The sequence below is a fragment of the Lycium ferocissimum genome, chromosome 8 (genome assembly GCF_029784015.1).
Source record: "Lycium ferocissimum isolate CSIRO_LF1 chromosome 8, AGI_CSIRO_Lferr_CH_V1, whole genome shotgun sequence".
Classification (NCBI taxonomy): domain Eukaryota; kingdom Viridiplantae; phylum Streptophyta; class Magnoliopsida; order Solanales; family Solanaceae; genus Lycium; species Lycium ferocissimum.
Genome location: NC_081349.1, coordinates 11115988 through 11143034, shown reverse-complemented (window position 1 = coordinate 11143034; position 27047 = coordinate 11115988). Strand labels below are relative to the sequence as shown.

Genomic DNA, 27047 nt, shown 5'->3' with positions numbered 1-27047 from the left:
CTTTGACGTACTTAGGGTTAGGGAGTTAGTTAGATAGGTCTAACCCTCTATGTCCCCCCTCAATCCTAGATTTTTGGGGAGGGAAATACGCATTAAGCAGTATAATTACACGTTTTAAGTTACTCTCATTATGATCACTTCATCAATTTCGTGTTCATTATTTGATTCTCGGAGGCATTTAGTTCCATTGTTTGGAGATTGAGCATGCTGTCTCATCTCGATTATGTTATTATTATGTAATTATAATTGTTTCGTTTAATATCGTTCATACTTTGTTTGAAACTCTATATCACTGATTTTCAGAGCTAACTTGGATTAATTTTGTTGCAAAGGACTTCAAACAAATAAATCTAACTAATTTTCCTAACAAATTAATTTTACGCTAAACAATTATAAATTCCAATTTTCTTAAGTTGTGTATAATAAACATCACCACATAAATTAAAATTAGAGGAGCAAAATACATTTAAGTTTTTACTGCAACTACTGAAAAATGGGCATGTTATAAGGTGACATTTGGTTTCGTGAAGAATTTGGACCACACAAATTTTGGACCAATTTTTGTTTGGCTCCTTTCTTGAGCGGCTGAAGAAATAAAAGTATACAAAAAAAATCTTACTCGGAGAAAATGATACTTCCTCTATCCCAAGTGATCCAATTTAAATTTTGAGAGTTAAATAAAAAAAATTTAATTGCATTTTATTCATATGTCTTTTAAATATTCTATATTATTAATTCTTATGACTTATATTTTTTTAAAATTTTTTAAATATATAAATTATTTTTCAAAAAACTGAATTAATTGTCAAAATAAAGAAAAATTGAGTGATCGCACAAATCGAGAAGTAGTAATTTTTCCTTTTAACAAAAGAGTTGGTCTACATTCTATCACTCATCTTTCTTCCCTTTTCCATAATCTACAGATAATATGTACAGTAACACTGAGATTGTACCTAGAACAAAGAAGGAAAAATCTTGTTAAAATTCACAATTCGGCTTTCAAGTAACATCAATGGGTTCACTTACTACAAATACTACTATTGCCACTGCCTGTAAGTTCATCCTTAAGCCTCCATGTCCAATAGTAATAAACAAGATTCTTGAAAGAAAATCAAAGATGCTAAGCAATTTCTTTATGCTTTTAACTTGTAAAAGGTACAATAATTATATGTTTTTATTGTTTCATTTCTGTGCTTTACCCTTATAAATATAGTTGATGTTCTATCAGGTAGGAAATTTGGTGATCCAAACTGTTCACCAAGGTCCCCTATATTGTGCTCTGTGAGTCCTAAAAACGTGCTTTTATGGTTCACTTGAACTCAGGGTTAATTTCACGTATGGTCACGGAACATTATCCACTGTAATTGTAAAGCTACAACTATTTTTTGTCACATTAAACTAACTCAAGGGTACCCACTATAATAGTTATAATGACTAAAGTTTCAATTAAAGATAGTCTGTGACTTTACTATTGTAGTTGGTAAAGCTTAGTGATCATACGTGAGATTAACCCCCTTGAACTCATGTTTTGGACTGCTAACTATGTTTACTACTCATAAGTACAGGGGTTTAAAAACAATGTAAGAGCATTTGCAAGTCAAAAGTCGGTTAAGAAATCAAGAAAAAAAGGGAAAACAGAGAAAACGGATGCTGCAATACCCGATAAGTATCTGTTAAGTGATGATGTTAATCCAGATTATGTTGAAGATAGAAAGAATACATCTCCTCTTGACACTTCAAATGCTGAGACTTCTGTGCTGATGATCCCATCTAGAGGTTCTGTGCTTCAGGCATGCGTAATCACTTCTGGTTTAATCGGTCTTGTAGGTGTTGTAATTAGAGAGGTAAACTTTCTCTCTTAGCTCAAAGATGTTACTTTAAGCCTTAGGGGTCGTTTCAGTAGGAGGTATTAGAGAAAATAATACTGGTATTAGCTTTGATATTATTTAATCCCTTGTTATTCTTATACATACTAATCCATGGCATTAACAATACCAGCACTACTCCTGTTCTGTACTATTTAAAAATTATGCAATGCATATTATTTAGTACAACAAACCAAAAAGTTGATAAAAATAATGCCCGCATAACTAATCCCAAAATTACTAATACACTATTTAGTACTACTCTAATACACCCTACCAAACGACCCTTTAATGTATTTTTTCAAATTTTGCCGATGAACTTCAATATGTTACTGCGTTTTGTATGACACAAAGATAGTGCTATGCTTACACTTCATATGTAAAGGATTGAACTATTACTAGTAGTGATGTTGTGCATAATTCTATCTAGTTATAGTTTGCATTGGGAATTCTACTAACCATTATACTTCAACAAAGATTGGTTAATTCCTATATGCAAGCTCATAGATTGGTGAAGGCCATGAAAGGCAAGTAACCCTCTTATTGTATATTTGGCTGTTTTGCAGGTTTCTCATGTTGCATCAGCAGGAGGATTGCCAATTGTTGACTGCTCTGTTGAAATACCATGTAAACCTGTGAAGCTTTCTTCTCCATTCAGTAGTTTTGAGATTTCTTACACTATAAGAGAAGTACTTGTTATATTGACAAACCTTTCCAGAATTTGGTTAAGAAGGAAAATGCTCTGAAATACAATATTGACGGCAATAGTTTGTGCTATTACGAATGGCGATAGACCTTGTGCGTAGATCATTCTCCAGTTACAACCTAACTTCATGAGCTTTTTCTTCTCTACAATAAAATTCTTTGGCATGTGAATATTTTCTCTTGTTTGTCTACGCTTTATAACTAACTCAAGATGGTTTATTTAAGTTTTATCTATATCAATGAGCTCAACGTGATTGTGCTTTCTATTATTTTTTCCTTGGGTACATTTAGAAACTTTGGATCTGTAACCTTTCCTCCCGATGAACACGCCTATCTTTTAAATTTGCCACAAGAATATGTTAAGTTGAGAGGAAGTTTAGATAGGACAGCAAATCAAATTCCTATTGCACCATGGTTCTGTTTGTAGAATTCTCTCTTTTTAATGCTGAACTTTTGCGACGTCTTAATTGTTGTTCAAGAAAATAAAAGCTATTTGCAGGTTTTCATTTCTGATGAATCTTATCAGTTATAGTATATATAGGTCTCAATGATGATAGCTCTCTCTACAGTGACTTTCCAGATGTGCCATCTTCAGTTGATTACGGGATTGGTCACATTGGTATCCTCTTGTCGGTACTTACTGCTGAAGATATGGCCAGATTTTGCCGAGTCTAGTGAAGCAGCAAATAGCCAGGTACGTATTCACGTAGAAAGTTAATTCGAGCTTTTGCCTTGTTACCTACTTTCTATGATTGGATCAAAGGGCTAGAAATACATTGTGTGATTGCCCTTAGTAGAGATGCAAATTTGTGCTTTTTTCTGTTACACTTAGCTCTCTTGCTATTCTGAGAAAAAACAAATTCCATTTCAGGTCTTGAGTTCACTTGAGCCTTTGGATTACATAGTGGTGTCACTTCTTCCAGGCATTAGTGAGGTATGCATAGAAGTTTTTGATATGTTTCTCACTTATGTTACTTCTTGGAACTGCTAAATGAGTTCTTCATTTTGAAATTTCAGAACTGATTACAAGCTTGTATGGGTATCTCAATGACACAGGAGATTCTTTTCCGTGGTGCATTGCTACCAGTTTTTGGCATCAATTGGCAGAGTGTTGTGGCAGTTGCTTCCATATTTGGGATATTACACTTGGGCAGTGGTCGGAAATACTCCTTTGCTGTCTGGTATTTGTTAAAACTTATGCTCGAACTGTGGTGTTTTCCCTAGTTAATCATGTCTAAGCAAATTTCTAGATACAAGTTAATTATTTCTTTCTTCCTTTTCTATCATGTGATGTCATTGTGCTTGTGACATGATATTTCACAATATAACTTGGTATCTTTTTCTTGTCCATTGACTAGAGTCTTATAAGAAACATGTAGTCTCAAGACCAGATTTATATCGATCGCTTGAATTGTGATGCTCAAGAAGAGTGAGACTGATTTTTATGACTATTCTAATTTCAGGGCCACATTTGTTGGAATTGCATATGGTTATGCTACAATTTTATCATCAACTGTTGTTGTGCCAATGGCTGCTCATGCTGTAAATAACCTAGTAGGAGGCATCATCTGGCGCTACACATCAAATTCGTCAAAATAGATGGGTAATTTCTTTTACACACAGTACCACGGATATCTTTTGATTTTTAGAAGATCAGCTCTCTCGTTTGCTCTCGCGCTTCATCTCTAAGTAGTATCTTAAAAAGGATTACGAAGGGTATCTGCAACGTTTGAATAAACCCACCAAAGCTCTCTTCAGAGTTCGTATGAAAATTAACGCTGCATTATCAAATGGCCATATCCGTCAAGACATGATTTTCTTTGCTAAAACTCCAGGGGTAGTTTGGTTCGAAGACAATTTATCCTGGGATTAGTTATGTTGGGATTAATTATACCGGTATTGGTTATCGTGGTATTATTTGTTATTGATTGTTTGGTTTGTTCTATCGAAAGGAACATGCATTGCATAATTTCTAAGAAAAAGTTGTATGTTTACAAAAATACCCTCCATCTTATTTAGTAAAAAAGGGGTTTAGAGACCCTCGGATAAAATTTTTGTCATTTTCATTGTTTTATCTTTATTGATTGTTTGGGATTGTTATTCCACCCATCTTATTTAGTAGAAAAGGGGTTTAGGGACACCAGATATTTTTGATAACTTATCCTGGTATTATTCTTAATCCTGGGATTAACTTGTCCCAGGATTATTAACCAAACAAGGGCTAAGGTGGTACTAAATTTTTATCCTTTTCCTTATCCATCGTACCAAACTACCCCCAAAAGTCTATCTTGTTCTCCTTTTCATTAATTTACCTTTTCCCACTGTTCTTTGGATATTAGCAATTGTCTAAAGTGGAAATGCTATTAATATATGACTTTAAATTGGTCTTAGTATCATATGATTATGTTAGCGTTGTCTAATTGCTGGTATGTAATCCATCCAAGAGAAAGATGATGTATAATTAAGGAAAGATGTTAATTATTTGGTCATACTTATCCTTATTTTATATATGGATAAGTATATATTAACTTACCTTGGGTGCTTTCTTCTGCTAGTTTTGCAAGCACCAGCTTTTTTGTATACTAGTTCTCCAACACGTGCGTTGCGCGTGTATTCCAGCTAATCAGTACAAACAATTTAAAACAATATAAATGATATTGGATAAGTGTGCGATGAGTTATATTAAATTTGAAGGGGAAAAATACAAGTTCAAGTTGATAAATTCTGAGTCTATTCGATCAATGTCAATTCAAAGCACAATCTTACAGAGATTGCCATTGAAGGAAGTTGAAAAGATATTTCATTTTTAAGGGAGAAAGAAATATTTATTTAGGAATAGTATTTTCTACTTTGGTCATTACTATAGTTTGCAGTTTTACACAACCACCTGATTGGTATAAGCTATAAGCTAATTGGTATAATATCTTTTCTTCCGTAGTTCTAATATATGAAATATTCTGACAGCGTCTTTTTTATTTCAACAACACAAAAAGCTTAAACATATACAACTGTAAAGAGGAGGAAGTTATAATTTAATACAGATAAGGCACAGACTTTAAGACGTTAAGTAATTGCAATCATAGCTAATGTTTCCTATATTAACATTTCACTGTACGTTAAGTAATTGCAATCATAGCTAATGTTTCCTATATTAACATTATATTAACATTTCACTGTGTTATCTCCAACTAAATCTATGTGACATTGGAAGAGACGGTCAAAATATTATCTCCAACTAAAACTTCACTTTCAATAATTATTTGAATGCCAGAGGTTAAAGAAACGAAGAAATGTTGCAGTGCAAAAATCTATTGGAGAAAAAGAGAGAGAACATATATTTTACACCAAAATAGAAAAAGAAATAAAGAAAAAAGACCAAGGAAAAGTATCACAGAAATTATTAATGTGAGAAAACTCTCTTTTACTATCACTGATGAAGCTGCACGTTTTTCATAAGTAAATAAATAAAGTTTAATAAAATAAAGAGAGAAAAATTTAACATCTAAAATAGAGAGAGACACAAGTGAATACTGAAAATAATTAACAACACTATATTTTAGTACCTGGAAAAAAGCAACATTTGCATCCACCCCTTTCAGCTGGTGATTTCAAAATCAATATTGACGTAGATAAATGTTGGGTTTAAGCTCCATATCTGAAATGGTACAGAAAACAATTAATGAGAATCTGGTGGCAAATGAATAAATTAATTCAAATAGTTTACAAACAAAAAAAATCAAGCATAAGTCTAATAATAACTTTTTGAGCATAGGCTGGGAAAAAATGAAAAGAAAGCAAAGGGAAAGAGAAACAAATTTGAAGTTCTTAATTACCATCGACTTTTAAAAAGGAAAATTATTCCTTCGGAAGTTATTGTCTTTGATAATTTATGCAAAACAAAAATGATATAATTTAAGTCTCCAGATTCACAGTATAACGGATGAGAGAAGGGTTGACATACATGAATGTGTAATAAATGTTGAAATTGAATGAAACATTCCAAAGGTTGAGCTAAATTGTATTTGTACAGTTTCAATAGGCAGTGGAAGATGAAAGGGATTCAAATAAATGGAAACGTTATAGTAAATGCCTGCAGTGAAGTCCAAGAAGTTGTCTTTCTACTGTGAATGTGTAGTTTTTTTTATTTTTTATTTTTTTATAAAGGTAAAAAAAGTCAATTATTTTTTAAAGGACATTTTGGTAAATCAACTTTTGACTAGGGAGCTTCTCACTTTTAGTATTATATGATACAGGACATTTTGGTAAATTAACTTTTGACTTGGGAGCTTTTCACTTTTAGTATTATATGATATAATGATATGATATAAAGTAGTCTGGTCATATTAAACAGAACATCGACAACAGTATAAGTTTCTATTTCCTGGTTTTGCTTTTCTAGATTCCGGAAACCATGATGAAGTTTCTCACAATCGCCTCGGTTCTTTTTCTGTTAGCCTTCATAACTTGTGTGGAGGTTGATGCTATAGCAAATGGCCAACCACCACTTGTCGTCAGTCGTCTGCAGCATGGACGGGCGTTAGATATTATTGTTTACCGTACTATTCTAACTGTTTAAATCTCTTCCTATCTCTTTTAACTTTGCAGCCAGCAGACATTTTAGTATTAGCCTTCAAATATCATGTTGTTATCTGCCTTTTATCATAACAAATATAACTACCTAAAGGAACTTGTGTCTTGCCGGTTTCTTGATTGCATCTATAGAATTTAACTTCTATACATTGACAGCATAGGTAATTGTCCATAGAAGTGGAATTGGCAGCCTAAAAAATAAGATAGATTACCTGATACGACAGGTTAAAATACACTAATAGTTTAAAAATTATTTTCATTTAGTATAGATAAACTAAATCCATGCTATATATCTTAAAAGTTCTGCAAGTATCTTCTCTTTTTCATTGTCATTGTGGCTTTCAAATTTTTTGACATTTTATGAACGAATCCGTATTTTCAGCATGCGTCACGACCATTTGCGCAAAAGCCTGCTGTGACTGCAACATAGAGGTGATTCCCCCAGTGTGCACCCAGTGCTGTTCCGAAGACTGATGAATTTGCAAGTAAAAAAGAGTCATTTTGGAATTCTTTTGATATACCCCTTTTTACTTTTTAGAATGGAATATGCTTACAAGATCTGTCAAAGATCTTTTCTTCATTACTAATATATATGTCATTTCTGAGTTATTATTGTTGAAGAACATTGCAAATTATTACTTATTCAGAACAAAAAAATATTTCTGCAGTATTATGAGCTCCAATCTGGCATTAACCTTTTCAATTATTCAATTATTGTTCATTAGCGTTATCAGGTAATTTCACTTAGATACCCCAAGATTTTGGGAAGTGAGACTTAGCTCCTTGTGATTTGGATATGGCAGATTAACCCCTTTTTGTAAGTTCAAAGAGTATAGTTAAATGAGATTCGCATCATATTTCCTTATCAAATTAGGTCTCCTATCACTTTAGGTAGAGGTGAATAATCAAGAAAATTCAGAGGAATGCAAATTTTGATGCACCTTCTTTCACATGGCCTCAAATATTGTCGTTGTGTTTATTAGCTTTTCAAGAATTTGTGGCCTAGACGGTCACTCAACTTATAGTAATACGTTGTCACAGTCACTTTATTTTGTTTTGTATTCCAAAAGTCATTCAACTTTGTCAAGTTAGCTTCAAAGGTCATTTTAGCCAGAAATACAATATCCAATACCTATTTAGTGACGTGGCAGCTGTAAATTTTTAGGAAAAATATTTTAAAAATTAAATATCAGTATTTAGATTTATTTAGGACTCAACCCACTCTAAACCCGACCCAAATCTTGACCCGCTTGCTTGATGTGTTGATTATATAAGAGATGCCTTTAAACTTTAATAATATTTACCAAAAGAAGTAAAGAACTCAATGGTCATTTCTTTTCTTTGTTAAAAAGTTTAAATTTTTGAATCAACTGGATCCGACATTAGATATCTTTCTTTATCTCTAAAAATGAATTGAGTACAAAGGAGAATATACATATATCTACGACAAACCTCTATAATTGCAGGTCGTTATAAGATTTCACTATAATGGCTTGACTAACCGATTTTTCATGTTATATTTTATCTATAACAACATTCTACCTATAACATCAATCGCCATCTCTATAAACTTACCTCTATAACGACCATACTCAAATATCATGTAATAATATTTTGTAAGAAATATATTATGTGACAACAAAAGTGTCGAATAAGAGCCTCAACTTAGTGCTACTTGGAAATAGAAGAGTCAATTGTTAAACACTTAGATCGCCTTCAAGCGAAAGCTATTGAATTTCCTTTTACTGAAAGTTTGGACAAAATTCTTCGTCAATTCAAGCGTTATATTATCACTAGAGACTAAAATTTACGAAACATTTTCTGACCAGTTCTTAAACTTGAAATATTTAAATTCTCAATTAATTTAAAATGAATATGTTCCATAGATTTTTAAATCTTTATACTGTGTGGTACAACTAGGTATGGATTTAGTAGTGATTTATTAGTATTTTCAATTTTTAATTTATGAGATATGAAAATTAATTGAGATTTTAAAATTTACAAGTATATTATTTTCGTTTATAAAAAACATAAAAAGTATAAAATATTAATTGTTTGCGTACTTTTGTTTATAATAGCTAAATGAGATCTAAATATCGAATGTCGGTATATGTGCGAATAACACCTCACACTTGGTACGAAATTTAAGACAAATGCCGCCACTAGGTTTGACTATATACGGATGCTCAACTAATCAATACAAGAACACAAATCAGAAAATCATCAAAAATAAACAAACAGAAGAATTAAAAACAAGAAAACAGAAATCACAAACAATAACATTAAATCAAAGTTGAAAAGGATCTGAAATTAAAAATTCATATTTGGAGAATCAGTTCAGGTTAACACTGTTTCCCTTTGTTCCTTCGCCTCCCCCCCCCCCACCCCCAACCCCAACCCCAACCCACCCATACTAAAATTCTTATATTTCCCTAGAGAGAAAAAGCCCAAAATCATACACTATCTTTGGTCTTAGTCTTAAAATAATACATATTCTTTTACATGGTGCAAAAATAGTCCTAGTTCTTTCTAAGAGTGGAGCACTTTTAGTCATAACCCTAACTAGGGTTAACTTTTTAACGACACTAATCAAACCCCTCTGGCTGTTTACTTGCGAAAGAATACTCCAACCTGTTGGAGCCAAAACACAAAACAATAGCCAATTTTTAGCTTAACAGCCAAATTTCTGTACCAACTTAAACAAAGACAGCAACATAGATCCAGCAACAGCTTAACAAAACTGTAGCAAAAATCTAACACCAGCTTACAAGACCAGCAAAAATTGTTGCAAATTTGAGCACCAGCTTATAAAACCAGCAATGACAGCAGCAAAATTTCAGCACCAGCAATACACCAGAATAACACCATAAACTCATTGAAAAATATCATAAGAGCACCAAAATATAAGTGCACTAGCAAGTGAACATAAAAAATAGCACTCAAAACAGTAACAAAATAGCCAAATAACAACACTAAGTTGCAGCTTTTTAAATCACAATATATAGAGATCAACTTCCATCTATTACTGGACCTTCCACACCTATGCCAAAAAGTTAGGGAATCATTTTCGTAGCCACAAAATCTCTGCCATCTTCTTGAACTCAGCAAGAGTTAATTCTGCCGCATTTACATAATCAAAGTAATTCATGTTTCCACCAACATACTTTTGTGGTGAACGCTTCATAAATCCCCATGACATGCTTTACAGTAACAAACAAAGCCTCGGTTATCGAATCTGAAATTATAAATTAGTTAACTTCATTCGATCTCAAAAGAATTTACAATATAAGAAAACTACATAGAATAAACTGACTCGAAAAAGTATAAAGACTGGACAAGGAGATGACCCACAAATCAACAAATTCTGGAAAGTTCATTCAATAAGAATAAGCAAATACAAATAGTTATCTGCTATGTTTCATTATTAACTTTCAATCATCAATATAAAAAGTAAAAGAAATAAAATAATGGAAAGATTCTTGCAGCAAAAATCAACAAATACAAGAAGGTTTAACAAAATCAAAATGAGAAACGTAATGAAAGAGGAAACTCTCAGATGATTGCCTCCCAGTATTGCGCCTTACACTATTTTTGCTATAGATGCGATTAAGAATGAATATGAATTGGTGTTCTATTTTCGTGGGCTAGCTGGGTATTACTCCCTTCGCAAGAAAGAAGACAGAGCACAGAAAAGCTGTACTATTGGAGAGAAAATATAGTGTGACAAGCACGTGAGGTGATCTCCGTTAAAAAGTTAACGCTAGTTAGGGTGATGACTAAAAGTGCTCTACTTTTACAAAGAATTAGGACTATTAATGCACCATCTGAAAGAATATGTATTATTTTGAGTCTAAGATCAAAGATAATGTATGATTTTGGGCCTTTTCTCTTTCCCTAGACGTACAATGTAATAGTGTCTATTTTTTTTTTTTTTTTTGAGTGTCATTACAGTGCTAGAACCATTATTTTACTAGAGTAATATATACTTACTAAAGGTACTATGCCATCTGCTTGGCAGTGAAATCTGGCCCCGGGGTAAAAATGAAAGCTAATATGGTATAAATATTCATGTTTAGTAGAAATAAGAATATATTTTGTTAAAAGAAAAAAGATTTTCCTATCCAGCATCATATAAGAAAAGAAGTGCTTTATAGAAAATCATGAAAATTACTTGGAAAAAAAAGAAGTAAAGATAGCAATGTGACTGCAGAGAAAGGAGGAGAAAAACATCAACGAAGAAATATCCAAGTTCAGATAGGTTTAAAACATTTTAGCTTAAAATTTTGTTGATTCCATATATGAAAACTGGCAGCAAAAGGAAATGGTAAAGGAGAATGAAGCTTACCTTGGCAAAGAGGGAGTAGTAGAATAAAAAAATCAAGTTATCAAGCACCATTGAAATCATTAGAGAATAAAAAATCTAATGCATCGAGGTATAATTTTTCTGCTTTTGCCTTAAAATTGAAGAACCATCGGGTTCTTTTAGTTAAATGCAGTTAAAGTTTAAAGGCAGCTCTTATATAATCAACTCCTTAAGCGGGCCGGGTAAAGAATTAAGTCTGGTTTAGGGTGGGTTGAATTCTAAATAAATCTAAATATTAATTTAATTTTGTTAAATATTGTTTTCCTAAAAATTTACCTGTGTCACATCATTAAATAGGTATGGTAAATTGTATTTCCAAATAAAATGACCATAGAAACTAATTGGGCAAAGTTGAATAACTTTTGGAAGACAAAACAAAGTAAGTGACTATGGTAGCCCATCATAATAGGTTGAGTGACCATCCAGACCACTAACTCAGCTTTTTAACCACGTTTCCAATTGATATGGAAACGAAATTTAGTAGTACTACCCAAGCTGCGATGACACTTACATCCCAACTCGATAGGCTAATCAACTCATCATTTTAAACCAAATTCATTATCAAGAAATAGTAATGAGTAAAAAAACTCAGTTGATCGTCACAATAACATAAATAAGTGAGATAACTACGGAAATTCATCAACTACCCCCAAGAAATTGCTATATGAATCAAGAGCTCCGCAGAATCGAAAATAAGTACAATTGTTATCATAAATGCAGTGTCCGAAGAGAAAAAACATAGAAGAAAAGATAATAAAGGATTTTGGTGTTGTGGATCAGCCAAACAACTCACCCTGAAACTCTGAACCAACAGTGTCCAGACATAATCGTGAGCTCTACCAGTATTAGTTTTTGGATCTGCACAAAAAGTACAACATGTGTATAAAAGGAACGGATACTCAAAAAGTATTATCAACTGATCCCAACAAGGTAGTGGTGAGGGTTGACCTTAGAATTACTTTTTTAAGTTTATATAATATCAATAGATAAAGAATATAACAGTGCAAGAAACCAACAAAATCTGCTTAGCATTTAAGCATAAACACAACATAAGAGATAATTTGCACAAAATCGTAGTAAATGGATCAATGATACAACTCTGACTCTATAAACTCAACACAACCTGCGCACACATTGATTTAGCTGGGAGGTGTCCAGGAGTAGTGGCCCATGGGAGACAACCACGTTGTCCACACGCCACATGAACGATCTTCATGTGCAGTATTGTCACAATTCGAAATCTCGCCTAGGCCGTGATGGCACGTAACCCTACTCGGGAGGCAAAGCAATCTAAAAATGACCATGAAGTCGAGACATTAGAGCGCTAATAAATTACAATAATTAACATAAAATAAGCATCTTTCATGTTAATACAATGCAGAACTAGCTCTACAACCCCCCAAGAGTTGATGCCACAAGTTGTGAGCTACTAAGAATGAAATATACTACACGAATATGAAAGTTACAACATTTGTTAAATAAAAGACTCTAAGCTACCAAGAACTAGATGGCAGCTCAACTTTGGATTGCTGGTATGATCTCCGATGATCTCCCACTTACACCGTAACATAGTCCACTCACCCTTCACACAAGAATGCAACAAGTGTAGTGTGAGTACAAAAAACAACGATACTCAACAAGTATTATTGACCGACAACAATAAGGTAGTGGCAAGGTTAGCCTTTAGAATTACTTGCTTTCAACATGTAGTGCTTATAGAATCTCAACAAATAACGAAAATAACCGTACACAAAAGGTAAATTCAACTAAACAACATAATAATGCTCGGAATCAACATATACGGATGATAGACACAAATTCCACCAAAATAACAAAATAATGTACATAATTAATATATATATATATATATATATATATATATATATATATATATATATATATATATATATAGAGAGAGAGAGAGAGAGAGAGAGAGAGAGAGAGAGAGAGAGAGAGAGAGAGAGATGATACACACAGATTCCACCAAGACATTATAATAATACACAAAATCAGCATAACTAGATGTCACGACCCAAAACTAAAAGAGTTGTGATGACAACTACACCCTATCTGGTAGACGAATCACAACCCATATTTAAAGCCATTATTCAATTATTAAGCGGAAAGTAAAGTGAGAAAGAATGATATTTCATAAACATAGTCTGATATTCATAAACTGTGAAAAGTAAAAAAACACCATTCCAAAATCTGGTGTCATAAGTACAAGAGATTCTAAATATATGAATACAAGTCCAAAATGACCAAGTACAACTATCTAGAAATAGAAAAGATAGAAATCAGTAAAGATAAAAGGAGATTGGTGCGGCAGATCAGCCAGGCAGTTCACCCCAAGATCTCCAAATCAACAGCTATAGACTCAAACGGCTCTGCATGCCCTTTTGGTACACAAGTCTAAATCTGCCCAAAAAAAAGTGCAGCAATGTAGTTGAGTACGGGGATGAACATATACTCAGCAAGTATTGTCGACCGACCCTAAACTAAAGTAGTGACGAGGATTAGTCTTCGAAAACACATTGCTTCTACATTTTGATTGATATTAACCTCAACATATATGAATATGTAAACTTAACAGATAACAAAGAAAATAACTCCATCTTTCAGTTAAATCTCATAAATCAACAGCTAGAACAAAAACACGATTCAACTCAGAATCCGATAATAAGCTCAACAACCCCAACAAGTCAGAAATACTGAATGAAATGTAATGGCCAATTCAATCGGTATACACATGCTCCTTTAATAGAGAATCTTGGCACATTATGGACTTGCGAGGTCCATATACACAATCTCAGTACTGACGGTCCCCATGTGCAAGTAAGAATGATCTCAACATACGATTAAACTCATAATTAATACTCACTTGAAATCATTTTCCCTCGGGTTTACATCGCTCCACCGAACCATTTATTCCCGGGCATAATCATATCATGAATCATGAAGTGTAATATGCACGTGATATGATACGAAAGCACAAATGTCATATGCACACATGACACGTACTTTATTCAGATAATTACATTAAAGCAACTCATATTTACAAGTTTGACATATATTCGGAGTGGTGTTTACGTACATAATAAGTTAACGACGATAACTATCTTTCATTTCAATTAATACATGCTTCACAACACATTGATATCATCAATTAGTCACATAAAAAGCTAAAAATACCCAAAGCATGATACTAGTACATGTACAAGTGCTCACCACTTCACGAATATGGGAATCCCATTACCCTTACCCATGTTAATTATTGAATTCACAAAAACATACTCCAACTAGAGTCTAGAAAGTCTCAACTTGTCTTAGGCTCGAAATCCCAAAGCTCACAAAACGAACTTTTCTCCCTCAACTCCTCTATACGATCCCAATATGTTCAAATACGAAACCTACATGAGCATATAAGTCTGTAGATACCCTTATTGATATAAATCAATCGGTCCAAACAGTCAATCGAAAGTCAACCTTGAGCCTTTTAGGTCAAATTTGGAATTTTATCGCAAAATCATTCTACCCATAACTCATAGACACTAAATCCTAGAAATCGTCCAAATCCATTCACAATTAGATCCTCAAATAAAAGATTTTCATCTTCTTAAGTTCTAGGCAAAAATTTCCTTTTCATCAAACTAACACGAAAAAACACTAATTAAATGAAGGATTCATGGAGAAATACAAAAATAGGAGTTAGAATATTTCCCCCTTGCCGAATCGAGAAGAACGCCTACAAAATCACCTAAATCCGAGCTCAAGTTATGAGATAAAAGGTCAAATTCTGAAATGGATGTTGCATATAACACTCTGTAAATTTAGCTAGGGAATCAACCGTCCAAGCAAAAAAACCTAGCAACTTTAACTTCACTTTAAATTGTCTGAAATATCCCTAACGACTTCAGGATTTGACGATTACAGTTTTCGGGCGAGTCTGAAATTATGATACTGTCACACCCTAATTTCCGATAGGGCATGATGGGCACCCGACCCTTACTTAGGGCCGAGCGAACCCGCTGACTTCCGTAAAACTCATAACCTTACTGGACCCTCAGATCATGAAATGAACACATAAAGAAAGTTTTTCCACGAACAACATACTTTTCATCTTTCTCAAATCAGGTAAACCTGTAATCATAAGAAATCTGTCATATAATGCATAATGACACAACGGCGTATAGAGTCGCTTACAAAGCTGACATATCATACACTCGACTCTGTCTACAAAGTCTCTAACATAACCCAAGATACGTAACATAGACACTCCGACTCGGTAGCACTCCGGGAGGAAATAGAGCTCGCCAACAGAACATGACACTCACGATATACCACGTGGCATGAAATCAGATAATTACGAGTATATAAAGCATGGAGTACCATAAACAGGATCATAATCGAAATAGGATTACGTAAACGAGTATAATAACCGAGAAAACCATAAGACTTGCCTTTGAAAACATATGTCATGCGTATCAATATCATAAAACCATCATGTATACATATATAACGTGTCCGGCCCCTACAGTGAGTGGACTCGGTGAACAAGAAAATCATATAACCATCATGTACGCATATCATCATGTCATCATATATACATATATATACCGTAATACAGGGACTCGGTGAATCCGGACCACCCTTTCGGGACTCGGTGGACGAGAATCATATGCCATCCCGGCCGCCATCCCATATCATCATATCATCATATATATATACCTTACCCAAGTGAGGACTCGGTGATAATGCGGTGGAATGTGCACGAATACAAGCCCCGGACTCGGTGAAAGACATACCGAGGCTTGCACGAATAGTGAGAAACCATATGCACACACATCATCATTACAGACGCAATGGATAAGTAAATAGTCGGCGCTCGAGAGTTAAAACGGAAATCATATTAAGTTCTTTAAAAAAAAGTCGTTAGGACTATACAAAGGAAAAATCTCGGGGCCCACGGATATGCATCAAACCAATACGGGCCCGCCCATGAAAGTTAAAGTCATAATACGTTATAGAATCGTTTACGAACATATCAAGGCAATTCGGTTTCGTCTAAGAAAGTTACGACCATTATTAGACATAGAATCCATTAAGAACCAAAATTCTTTTTGCAACATTTGAAATCCAATCATACAAAGGACTTAAGGACCACGGTTTGACCATATTAAGAATGCGAATATCAAAAAGTGAATAAGCATCGTAAACATGCTCGGACTTAAGAATGGAGTTACCCCAAAGCACATATCATGTCATACCTTACTTGCGTCTACGACATGCCAAAAGAAGGAAAGAGTAAGCTGTACATACCTGTTTAACCTCCTATTAGCTACGCGTATTCGTCCGAACTCATAAATATACATTTAAAAGGATTCACGCTACGTTAGTCTCTTTATTTCACACTTGTTCCAAATTTCAAACCAAACCATTCTATATTTCGTCGAAAATCTAAAAAGATCTCCCCGTTTATACGCCTAGCCCGAATTCTCAATTCGGAACCAACAACATCAACAACAATACCAATAGTATTAACATCATTTCCAATACCGACGTATGCCATAAAACGACTCGCACTTTCTTGTTTTCTAAATTTCTCAACCAACCAAATTTGCTTATATAACTATTTAATTATTTTATTTCCGTAAAGGAGTCGGAATTCATATGAACAACATCAATAACAACAGCCTTCACATTTTACAAGTTAAATACATTTATTTCCATCCAAAATTCTCTTCAAATCTCCTTCCATAATTCACAACACCAACAAACGAATTTATCGGCTATTCCCTCCGTGCTAATCCGTTAAAATTCTAAATAAACTCGTTAACAATGAAAAGGAACCATATTCATACCTTAAGCATGCAGCCCCACGTTATCACTCTTCTCCTTGGTTGATTTTTAGCTCAAATTGAAGACAAAAAACAACATTTTTTCTTCATGGGCTTTGGAATTCGGGGCTCGCATTTTGGTCAAAATTGGTTTTTCTTCTCTCCAAGGCTTCTCTCTCTCTCTTTCCAGAATTTTCTGGTGTTCTTGGTCTGAAAAATGAGAGAAGGGCTGAAATTTCACTTAAATAGGCATGGGTCAGCCTAACCCGAGTTTTGGGCCTAGCCCACTGACCTTTCCGCCTGAAAACGTCCATATCTCCTTATCCCGATGTCATCTATGGGCCCACGACCTATGGTTGGAAAGATAAGTCAATTATCTACAACTTCTATCTTTGGTTTTTTTCCAAATTCCAAACTTATAATACCGTTTTTTCCCCTCGAAGTCAGATCACCCGAAAACGTTACTTAAAAATATTTGTTTGGAGGACTTCCACTTTGATTTGGCTCAAGGGTCCTTCTTGAGTTATGTTTAACTTCACATACGTGATTCATATAAATTGTCGCATGTCCCAAAAAAAATCTCAATGTGTGGGCCCCACCTCAGCTTGCGAATAATCCGACGTACAAAAATACGAAATATAATACTGTCAACGTGAGTTTAAATTATGAAGCAACAAAATGATTGTCAATTTTTAAGCACGTTAACAAGGACCTTCCAATTGGTTGGAATACTAGAAGAAAATATTTTTTATCACTATTCATGGTCTTCCATTTTGCCTTGCCATGGCCGAATACTCTCCTTCTTTTTTTCTTTCTCCAAGTTTCTTGAAATTTCTAAGGGTGATTATGAAGAAGATGATTAATTTGTCATCTTTAGCTACTTATATAATTAACACATGTGGCCTATGACCCACATCCCACATGCACGGCCACAGATTCATGAATTAAGTTTCCAAAATTTCACTTTTAACCCCAAATTTTCCTTAATATTTCCATCCAATAAAATTGTAAGCAACTTGTGCCTTAAAATAAAATCGAAGGTCAAAAGTCTCTACCTCGTATCCCGGAATAGTATTGTCCTTAAATTATCATGGTTAGCTCGGATTATCCCAATGTACAAAATACGGGATATATCTGTATACGTACCTAGTTAATCAGTCAAAACTCAATTCCAAGCTCGTTTACTCAATCGAATACCATTTCTACTCGTTTAAAGATTTAATTTCACATTTTGGGATAAAAAATGGAGCACGGTTTATCAAAATTAGGTGAAATATTCTTGATCAGTCCTATAAATCATTCGTCAACTCTCAGAATCGAATTCTGATCACTAGAACTAGAACTAAAAATGAACCTTTGGGTCATAGACCTTTTTGCTCAAAACGACGCCAAAACACCAAACACATTAACAAACCCGTTCGAAAAACATTGGAATGAAACCAAAATTTGCGAACAAGTCCATAATCATCGTCCGAACATATTGGAACTTGCAAATCATGAATCTGGGCTCGTCTAGTCAACTACTTGACCGTGGTAAACTCTTATTCTTTGAAATCACTAGTTTCCGACTTAAGCTTTTGAAGCACTCGCGAGCCTCTCGGGACCTGTCCAACCTATCCAAATAATTCCCAGAACACCATACGTACCTATAGAAACTTTCAAACTTGATTCTGAATCTGTTTACCCCGAATGTTGATTTTTGTCAACTCTTATTTTATTTTTTCTCAAGAACTCTAGCTTTTTATTCTCTTCTCCGATATGCATTCGGGTGCCTCGAGACCCATACCAACTATTCCCCCAAGTCATAATATGCATGTTGAACCAACAAGAATGTCATTTAAGGCAAAAAAGTTTCAAGTACTCAAAACGATCAAACATATCGTTACAATAGATGATATGGACAGATCAATGAAGGCAACCTCATAAAATGCACACATAGGAGTCTTGATGCAGTGTATATAATGTAGACTCTTTACCACAAATGTCTAATCTAGTGCTCTCAACACTTTGCATACACCTGGTCCGGCTGGGGCTTGTGTGACCAACAATCCCTGGGAGACAATCACATTGTCCATACATCAGCACATAACAACATTCCAACGTGCTAATAATTATGTCAATCTTCCCATCATGCCACAATCTCATCACTCCACCCGGAACCAGATCCCATCTGGCCATAATCTCAAGACTTCATCTGAAACTAGATCCTATTGATCCATAACCATATAAACTATCGCAAGAATATAAGAATGAATGACACAAACACATGAATCTCATATTCATACACACGACATATAAATAGTGCATGAATTGGATCCAGGCTTAATACATAGGTAGTCCCTTAAACTTTTCAAGATCTTCCATTTAGACACTCAAAATATGCAATAGTTTAATTGAAAACCTCAACTCCTATTAAAGTGTTCTAATTAGACACTTTCTGTTCAAATTTTAAAAAACTTTTTGCCTCTGTTTTAATAGTTAAGTTAACCACATAAATTATGTCACCTCCTTTAATTATACGCATTCGTCTACATAAGCCATAAAACCTCGGGCATTTCTACTTGAGGATTGTGTGTATAATTAAAGGATGTGAGATATTTTACGTGATTAACTTAAATACATAATAGGTGAATTAAAACACATGCAAAAAAAAAAAAATCAAATTTGAATCGAAAGTAGACAATTGAAACACTTTATTAGGAGTTGAGGTGTTCAATTGGAACAAGGCTTAGTTCAAGTGTCTAAATAGAATTTTCTGACAAGTTTAAGGGGTTGGCTATGTGTTAAGCCTTAGATCTATGTCACTGAATTATCAGTAAATTCATGAGATATTCATAATGATGTTCTAGCATGCAAATCAATACTATATGTATTTATAACAACCGTTTGGTTGTTATAGACGTTATTATCTTTTCCCCTAAAATATCCTTCTTATAGATTCTCTTCGGTATTATTTAACTCGTAGGGATGGGTAATGTGATTCCCGAGGTAATCGGGTGAGTCTTAATTCGTTCCAAGGATTGAAGAATCATCTACTTGAAATTACCGAGTAAGGGTTAACCTATAATCAAGTTTTGGAAGTCAGTGGAAGACCTAGCATTTTCTGGTACAGGTACTTCACACTTGCGAACAGCTAGCCGCATCTGCGTCGCTTCCTCTTCCTCTGAGGAAAATGGAGAAATTAATGAGTTCCGCCTCTATATGCTTCTGCGGAATCGCTGGACCAGAAAGTTGCTTTTAATCCCATCTTTTCCAAATTTGAACCCCATTCTCTCAAATACATTTCTTAGACCTAACAGCTCATTAGAGGGTTTCTCAAGGTAGCTCATTTGGGTAAGCTTCCTATCCTTGTTTTATGATTTCTTATTGGATTATTAAGAATTACCTTGATGGGAAATTTGTTTTGGAAAGAGGTTTTTTGTGACTTACAAACCCTAGGGTAGAAAATGGATTTTCTTAACTAATCATGGATAGTTTGGGAGGGATTTCCTAGTTTTTAGTTGATTAAGCTTGGATAAACTATTGCTAAACTCAAAGTTTGATTTCAAGTGGATTTTCAATGTATTAGTTTACGGATTCTCTCCAAAAATAGGGGATTTCGATAAATTGATGCTCATTTGGGATTAGAATTTCTTGAAACTTAGGGTGGTGATTGTTTAGACTTTGAGTAAACCAATTTTTCAATAAAGTTTCAATTTTTCCTTGTGGGCCTAGGGTCATTTTTCTAGAGGTTGTTTTCATGTCCTTTTAAGAGTAAGTAACGTGGGTGTTCGTAGACTTGTTTGCTAATACATACCACTTATTTGATTAGACCTTTCTTCGTTCGGATGCGTTCTAAAAAGGGAAGAAGTTCAAGGTGGATGATTCGTGGCTCCTATTTGGCTTCAAGGTAGGTTACGGCTTACCTGAGTTTAGACTTCGACTAAGGACATGTATGTAGATGATAGTTGTTGACAGAGAAAGCATAATTAGGCCTTCGGGCATGGTGTGGAGGTGAATTCCAAATAGGTTAGTATTGCCAGTTGTTATGTAGGCTTGTTGTCATATTTGCTTGTGATTGTGACTAGGATTAGGTTGGACTGCTTTCCTGATACTAATTTGTACCTCATGTATAGAGAAGGAACTTTAGTTAATATGTTGTGGCATTGATTAGTCACTGGTAAGTGATTTCTTATTCGCTTATGACTAGAGGAGGATTGTATTTAATGATGTCTTATTGAGTTTGGCATGCATTACTGGATTCATGACTTGAGTCATTATGAATTGAATTATTGACTGCATTGGTTTCGGTACATCGGGCATATGGTATCTAATTCCTTGTAATCTTATGTGTTGAAGTTGATTTCATGCATGGAATTGTATCCCACATTTCATATGTGACCTGTTACAATTTATGATGGAAATGATGATGAAAGAGATATGAGAGCCAAGGTCCGAGGTCTTTATCAGAGCGGTATGATTACTCGTGATCCGAGGTCATATACCGGAGTGAGAGGATGTGCATGGACTTTACGGGTCCCCAATGAGTCATGGCTATTAAGGCAGTGCCCTTAGCATGTGTTTACGGTGCAGAAGAGCATGTGTGGCAACTCCTTGCATAGAGAAGGGCCTGTGTGGCGGCTCATTGCAGTTGCATTGCATCACATGACATCAACATTCATTCATACATTCTTAGTTGTTACTTGACACAATTCTTCATTTAATTTCTATTGATGACTTATTGATGTGTTGTTTACTGCAAGAGTCTTTTATTTGGAAATATGACAGACTTGAGGGTTAGAGATTACCCTAGGTATAGAAATATGAGAATAATGTGTCATTGGGCCTTGTTTATTGTGAATTACTATCTGGACATGTTTAGTGACTGTACGTGCTTGCCTATTTGCTCTACCTGTTTATTTCTACTCATCTATATGCGTTATCTAATCGTTGTCGACCTATGATACCATATGAGTACGTGTGTTTGTACTCATACTACTCTTGGTACACTCTTTGTGGAGTGTAGAGTTGATTCCAGGTTTGGAATCGAGACCTCGCGTTAGATTTGAAGATGTCATCAGAGGTGTTCGGGTGATGCTACTAGCCGGATCTACCGCCCGAAGTCTCTTCATACGTATTATGTCCATTTATTTCTACGGGCAGTATGTCTTTTCTTTGGAGTCTATAGTTCATTCAGTCTTTTTAACTCCTTGTAGAAGCTCTTGTACCGGTTAAGACCAGGTTTTGGGAAGTTCATAATAAAATTCTTTCTTTCCGCATTGCTTATAATATTATGATGTTATTTATGTTTCAATGCATTTAATTCCGTACTTGTATCTTAAAAGAGGTCTATGTTTGGGGATGGTTCGCCTACTATGGGGGATAGAGAGAGAGAGAGAGAGAGAGAGAAGTATTAGGGTATTTATAGTTGAGAATTAAAGCAAAGATTACTACTATATATAAGGGGGAATCCCCAACTTTTGTAGTACTCACATGATTTTTTTGTTCATTTTACCTCTAATTGAAGCTTTAATTACCTTAAATGTTATCATCTGTTTTGGTAAATTTGAATAACTATATGGACTTTTTAATACTACAAAAAGTAATGATGTGTAATAGTGATAGTGACACTACAAAAATCTATTTTTCAACCAAATTTAAATATTTTTTTTATCCATTTTACCCCTAATTGAAATTTTAATTGCCTTGCAAGTTCTCACCTATTTTGGTAAATTTGAACAACTATGTGGGCTTTTTTAATGCTACAAGGAGTGAGGATGTGGAAAAGGTGATAGTGACACTACAATTTTTTTTTATTTATTCAACCAAATTTAAAAGTGATCAAAAAGTTTGTTGTCTTTCTTTTACCTAGAAATGATTGTTAAACTTGTTTCAAATTATTTTATTCATATAAAATTTAGAGAAAAGACATCATTTCCCCCTGGAACTTGGCAGCAAAACTCACTTTAGGCGGTATTATTTATTTAAAAAACTTAGCGATAATTATTTTAACGGGTGACGTGGCAAGAAAGTGTACTTAATACGAAAAGCGCGTGGGAGGAAAAAATAAACACTAAAAGTGGAGATGTCATCTTCTAATTGGATGATATATTAAGATTTTCTTAATATTTTATTTTCTATTTTAAATTAACTTTTTCCTTTTTCTTTCTTATTCTTTTCCTTCTCTGACACTATTTTTTCTTCTTCTTTGTTTCTTTGTATATAGATTTAATTTATGGGTTTGATTTGACACAAATAAAGAGATTAAATTTGTTGAGTTAACAAACCCGGCTCAAATTCGGCCTACCGTGAGTAAACGATCATTCAAATGCATAAAGTTGACATTTGCATAAAATTGACATTTGCTTTGTTCTTGTGTTGGTTTCTCTCTCTAGTGTTGTTACGGGGTTTTGTTATTAAGCTCTAGTTACTTTAATTTCTTATTACATATTCAGGAACAATCCATACGAAATTACAATTCTTGTCTTCCGACAAAATATTATTGTTATCAATTGAATGCACCTTGTGCTACTATTGTTATTTGTGTTAACAATAACAATGACAATTGTTATTGTTATTCAAACGGTGGATTTGGAATTGAATAGATCGAGGATCCTCAATGTTGTTGACTACCTTTGCTCATAGAAGAATAAAATGCTAAGCTGAGGGATAAGTACGAGTCAATGGAATGTCGAGTGGGGTGGTGGTTATGCGGTGGTGGTGTGGTTATAGGTCGTACAAAAATGAAGAAGATGATATATTTTTTGCTCTCTTCGTCCGTTTCTCTCTATTTTCTCTTAGATGATATACATTGCAATTTCTTCAATAATGAAGATGATATATTTCTTCAATAATGAAGATGATATACATTGCAATTTCTTCAATAATGAAGAAATCACAACGCGGTGGGGTGGGGGTGGAGGGCGGAAGAAGGTGGGTTTGGTTGTTTGGTTGGGGGTGGGGGTTGGCGTCGTGGTGGTGGTGTTCCTTTGGGGTGGGGGTGGAGGGCGGAAGAAGGTGGGTTTGGTTGTTGGGTTGGGGGGGGGGGTTGGCGTGGTGGTGGCGGTGTTCTTCAATAATGAAGAAATCACAATGCGAAATTTGGGGTGGGGTGGAGGGCGGAAGAAGGTGGGGCGGCGGCGGTGTTGGTGGCGGGGCGGCGGTGTTGGTGAGAATGAGGAGAAAGTAGAAGAAAAGAAAAAATAATAAAAGAAAATAAAAATGAAGAGTTGGTAATTTTTGACGTGGCAATGACGTGGCAATGACTGGCAATGATGTGGCAATGACGTGGCGCGAGTGTAATACACTCTAAAAGGGGGTAAATAATTATCGGTTAAGTTGTTTAGGGGGTAAATAATTACCAGTTAAGTTTAGTTGCTAAAGTGAGTTTTGCTGCCAAGTTCCAGGGGGAAATGATGTCTTTTCTCTAAAATTTATTATAGACAAGTAAAAAAATTATCGTGACATTCTCTTTCTACCTTAGTACATGATTAATTATTAATTCCAACGATAAGATAAATGGCTTTGCTTGCCTTTCGTGATCTGCCAATTGCAATACATGAAAAAGACTGTTACAACCCATTCAAACAGCTCTTATATACGTGTTATTTCATGTACGTATCGCCTCCTCCTTTCTTTTGAAGTTCAATGTCAGAAATCATTATAGATTATTTGTATATGTAGCTAAAAATATTTGAAAAAAGTATTTACATACACGTTTAAGAAATTACAATATAATTTTTTTAAAATAAATTAAATTTAGAAAAATAAAAAATACATCATTTCTGAACATGCTTTTTTTACGGAAAAGGAAAAATTAAAGTAAGAAAAAAAATTTCATTAACTTTTCAATTCCTTTTGTATGATTTAATTTGAAGGAACATCCACAAAAGTATTTCGTTGTATCAAGATTTTTATCTATTTAATTTTAAATGCTATTTTTATTTATAAGTTAACTTCATTGACGTCATCATACAACAATTTGTAGTATCAAATATTTTTTATATTACCCTAATACCGTAAATATTTTATTTTTCCCCAAGAATAGGTTAGCCAATATAAGTTTAATTGAGGAAAAACTAAATAAGTTACTCCAACATAAGGTAAAACTCAATTTGAATCATCAAAGACTTTAACCCTAAAAATTTCAGTATAATAAAAAGGAGAAGAACTTTGGTGCATGCATTTGTTTGAAAACAAAAAGGAAGTCTAAATATACTCTAAGAAAAATGATGTTTTCGACTAAAGTTGTTACAAAAGATCAAAAAGTCGCCACTAAAGTTCGCTGCATGTATTGCTGTTGCTAAAGATTTTTTGTGACAACTCCAGGGTGTCACTCTAGGGGGTCGCCATAAGAACTACACATTTTGTGATGGACTAAGCTTGCCACAAAAAAGAAACAAATATGCGACGAGAAAAATTCAAATTAAGCTTTAAAAAATATCCCAAAACACGTGTATAATATAATTAGTAAGTATATGCTAGTTGAGCCTTCAAGAAATATCTCAAAATATGTATAATATATGTATAAGATTGTATATTATGTGTATAATTAGTAAGTATAGGTTGATTATACATTTATTAAATGGAAAAGGGCCAAATATATCTTTGTACTATTGGAAAATGGTCAAATATACCCCTGTCGTTATACTATTAGGTCAAATATACCATTCCTCTGTTAAAATTGTCCACCGTGGACATGCTATCCTACGTGGCAGTGACATTTGATGAGGTGGCAATGCCACCTCATCACCACTAACCCATTTTACTCCTCCCCGCTTTCACCACTAAAATTTCCACCTCCTCCACCACTATTGCCACCATTACCGCCATATAGTCACAGCTCTAGAAAAAGTTGCCCTTCTAATTCTCTCTCTAAACATCTATATCTTATACTTCAACTATGTCGATTGCAACGTGATATTTCCATTTGTTTTCCATGGAAGAAAGCGAATGAATTATGTAGTTATATCCCATCATTTTTTAACCTATCTGTAAGGGAGCACATGAAGAATCAAAAATCAGAACCGAGATGGTGACATAGCTAACGATGCACAAAATCCTTTTAGGTAAATTCCCTATTTTTTCTTGTTTGCTATTGGTGAATTCGTGGCATAAATAGGAGATTAATTTTTCTCACACCCAAGAAAAAGTGTATTAAATATGACTTTATTTGACTTCATATTCTGTCGTTCGATACAATAAGGTGATTGTATTTTGACACGTTTGCTGAATTTGTTTTTTAATAGAGGTTCCTTTTCCCTTCAGTTAAATCTATGAGTGTGCGATTGCGATTTGCTAGTTGCGACTGCTCCAAATCTTCTAGAAGCTCTTTCGTTTTTCCTAATATCAATAGTAAGTCCTCATTTGTTTTCATTAAGATTAAAACGTCTGAATCTGAATGCACATCCTGAATGCACATCTGAATGATTAAGATATTATCTCTAGATCTGAATACTGAATGATTAAGACTGTTTGTTTTTCAATATCTGAATGTGCATAATGCATTTATTTAAATATAATAAATATACAATTTAAATTAAAAAGTAACTAAATAGTAGAAAGTAAATACAAATTTAATAAAATAAATATTATTTGATAAAAAAAAATGAAACATTTATGTTCACTAGTAATGGTGGAGATGTTTTGTAATCGTGGTGGGTGGTGAGTGGGGATGGAGGGGTTAATAGGTGGTGGGTGGTTGGGGTG

At 34.2% G+C, this 27047-nt stretch overlaps 1 protein-coding gene across 2 annotated transcripts; it reads left to right on the top strand.

The window, feature by feature from the left end:
• Positions 1-829: 829 nt before the first annotated feature.
• On the top strand, positions 830-7863 carry LOC132067224 (uncharacterized). 2 transcript variants are annotated; one of them, XR_009417093.1, is made up of 10 exons: positions 830-1052; positions 1229-1281; positions 1566-1844; positions 2432-2492; positions 3140-3264; positions 3442-3504; positions 3627-3751; positions 4034-4173; positions 6970-7126; positions 7543-7863. XR_009417093.1 is itself a non-coding variant. In XM_059460381.1 (9 exons), exons 1-8 carry the CDS (start codon positions 1013-1015, stop codon positions 4167-4169), a joined length of 882 nt encoding a protein of 293 aa, XP_059316364.1. In that variant the 5' UTR covers positions 838-1012; the 3' UTR covers positions 4170-4173; positions 7543-7863. The 2 variants fall into 2 exon arrangements, 1 of the variants encoding a protein (XP_059316364.1); XM_059460381.1 differs by lacking the exon at positions 6970-7126 and having other exon boundaries at positions 838-1052.
• Positions 7864-27047: the final 19184 nt, after the last annotated feature.

Bases quoted from the DNA above. Each gene is read 5' to 3' on its own strand.
- LOC132067224 (XM_059460381.1), top strand. From the start codon at position 1,013: ATGGGTTCACTTACTACAAATACTACTATTGCCACTGCCT. The intron at 1,845-2,431 runs GTAAACTTTCTC...GCTGTTTTGCAG, and splicing joins TAGGTGTTGTAATTAGAGAG to GTTTCTCATGTTGCATCAGC. The intron at 2,493-3,139 runs GTAAACCTGTGA...CTCTCTCTACAG, and splicing joins CTGCTCTGTTGAAATACCAT to TGACTTTCCAGATGTGCCAT.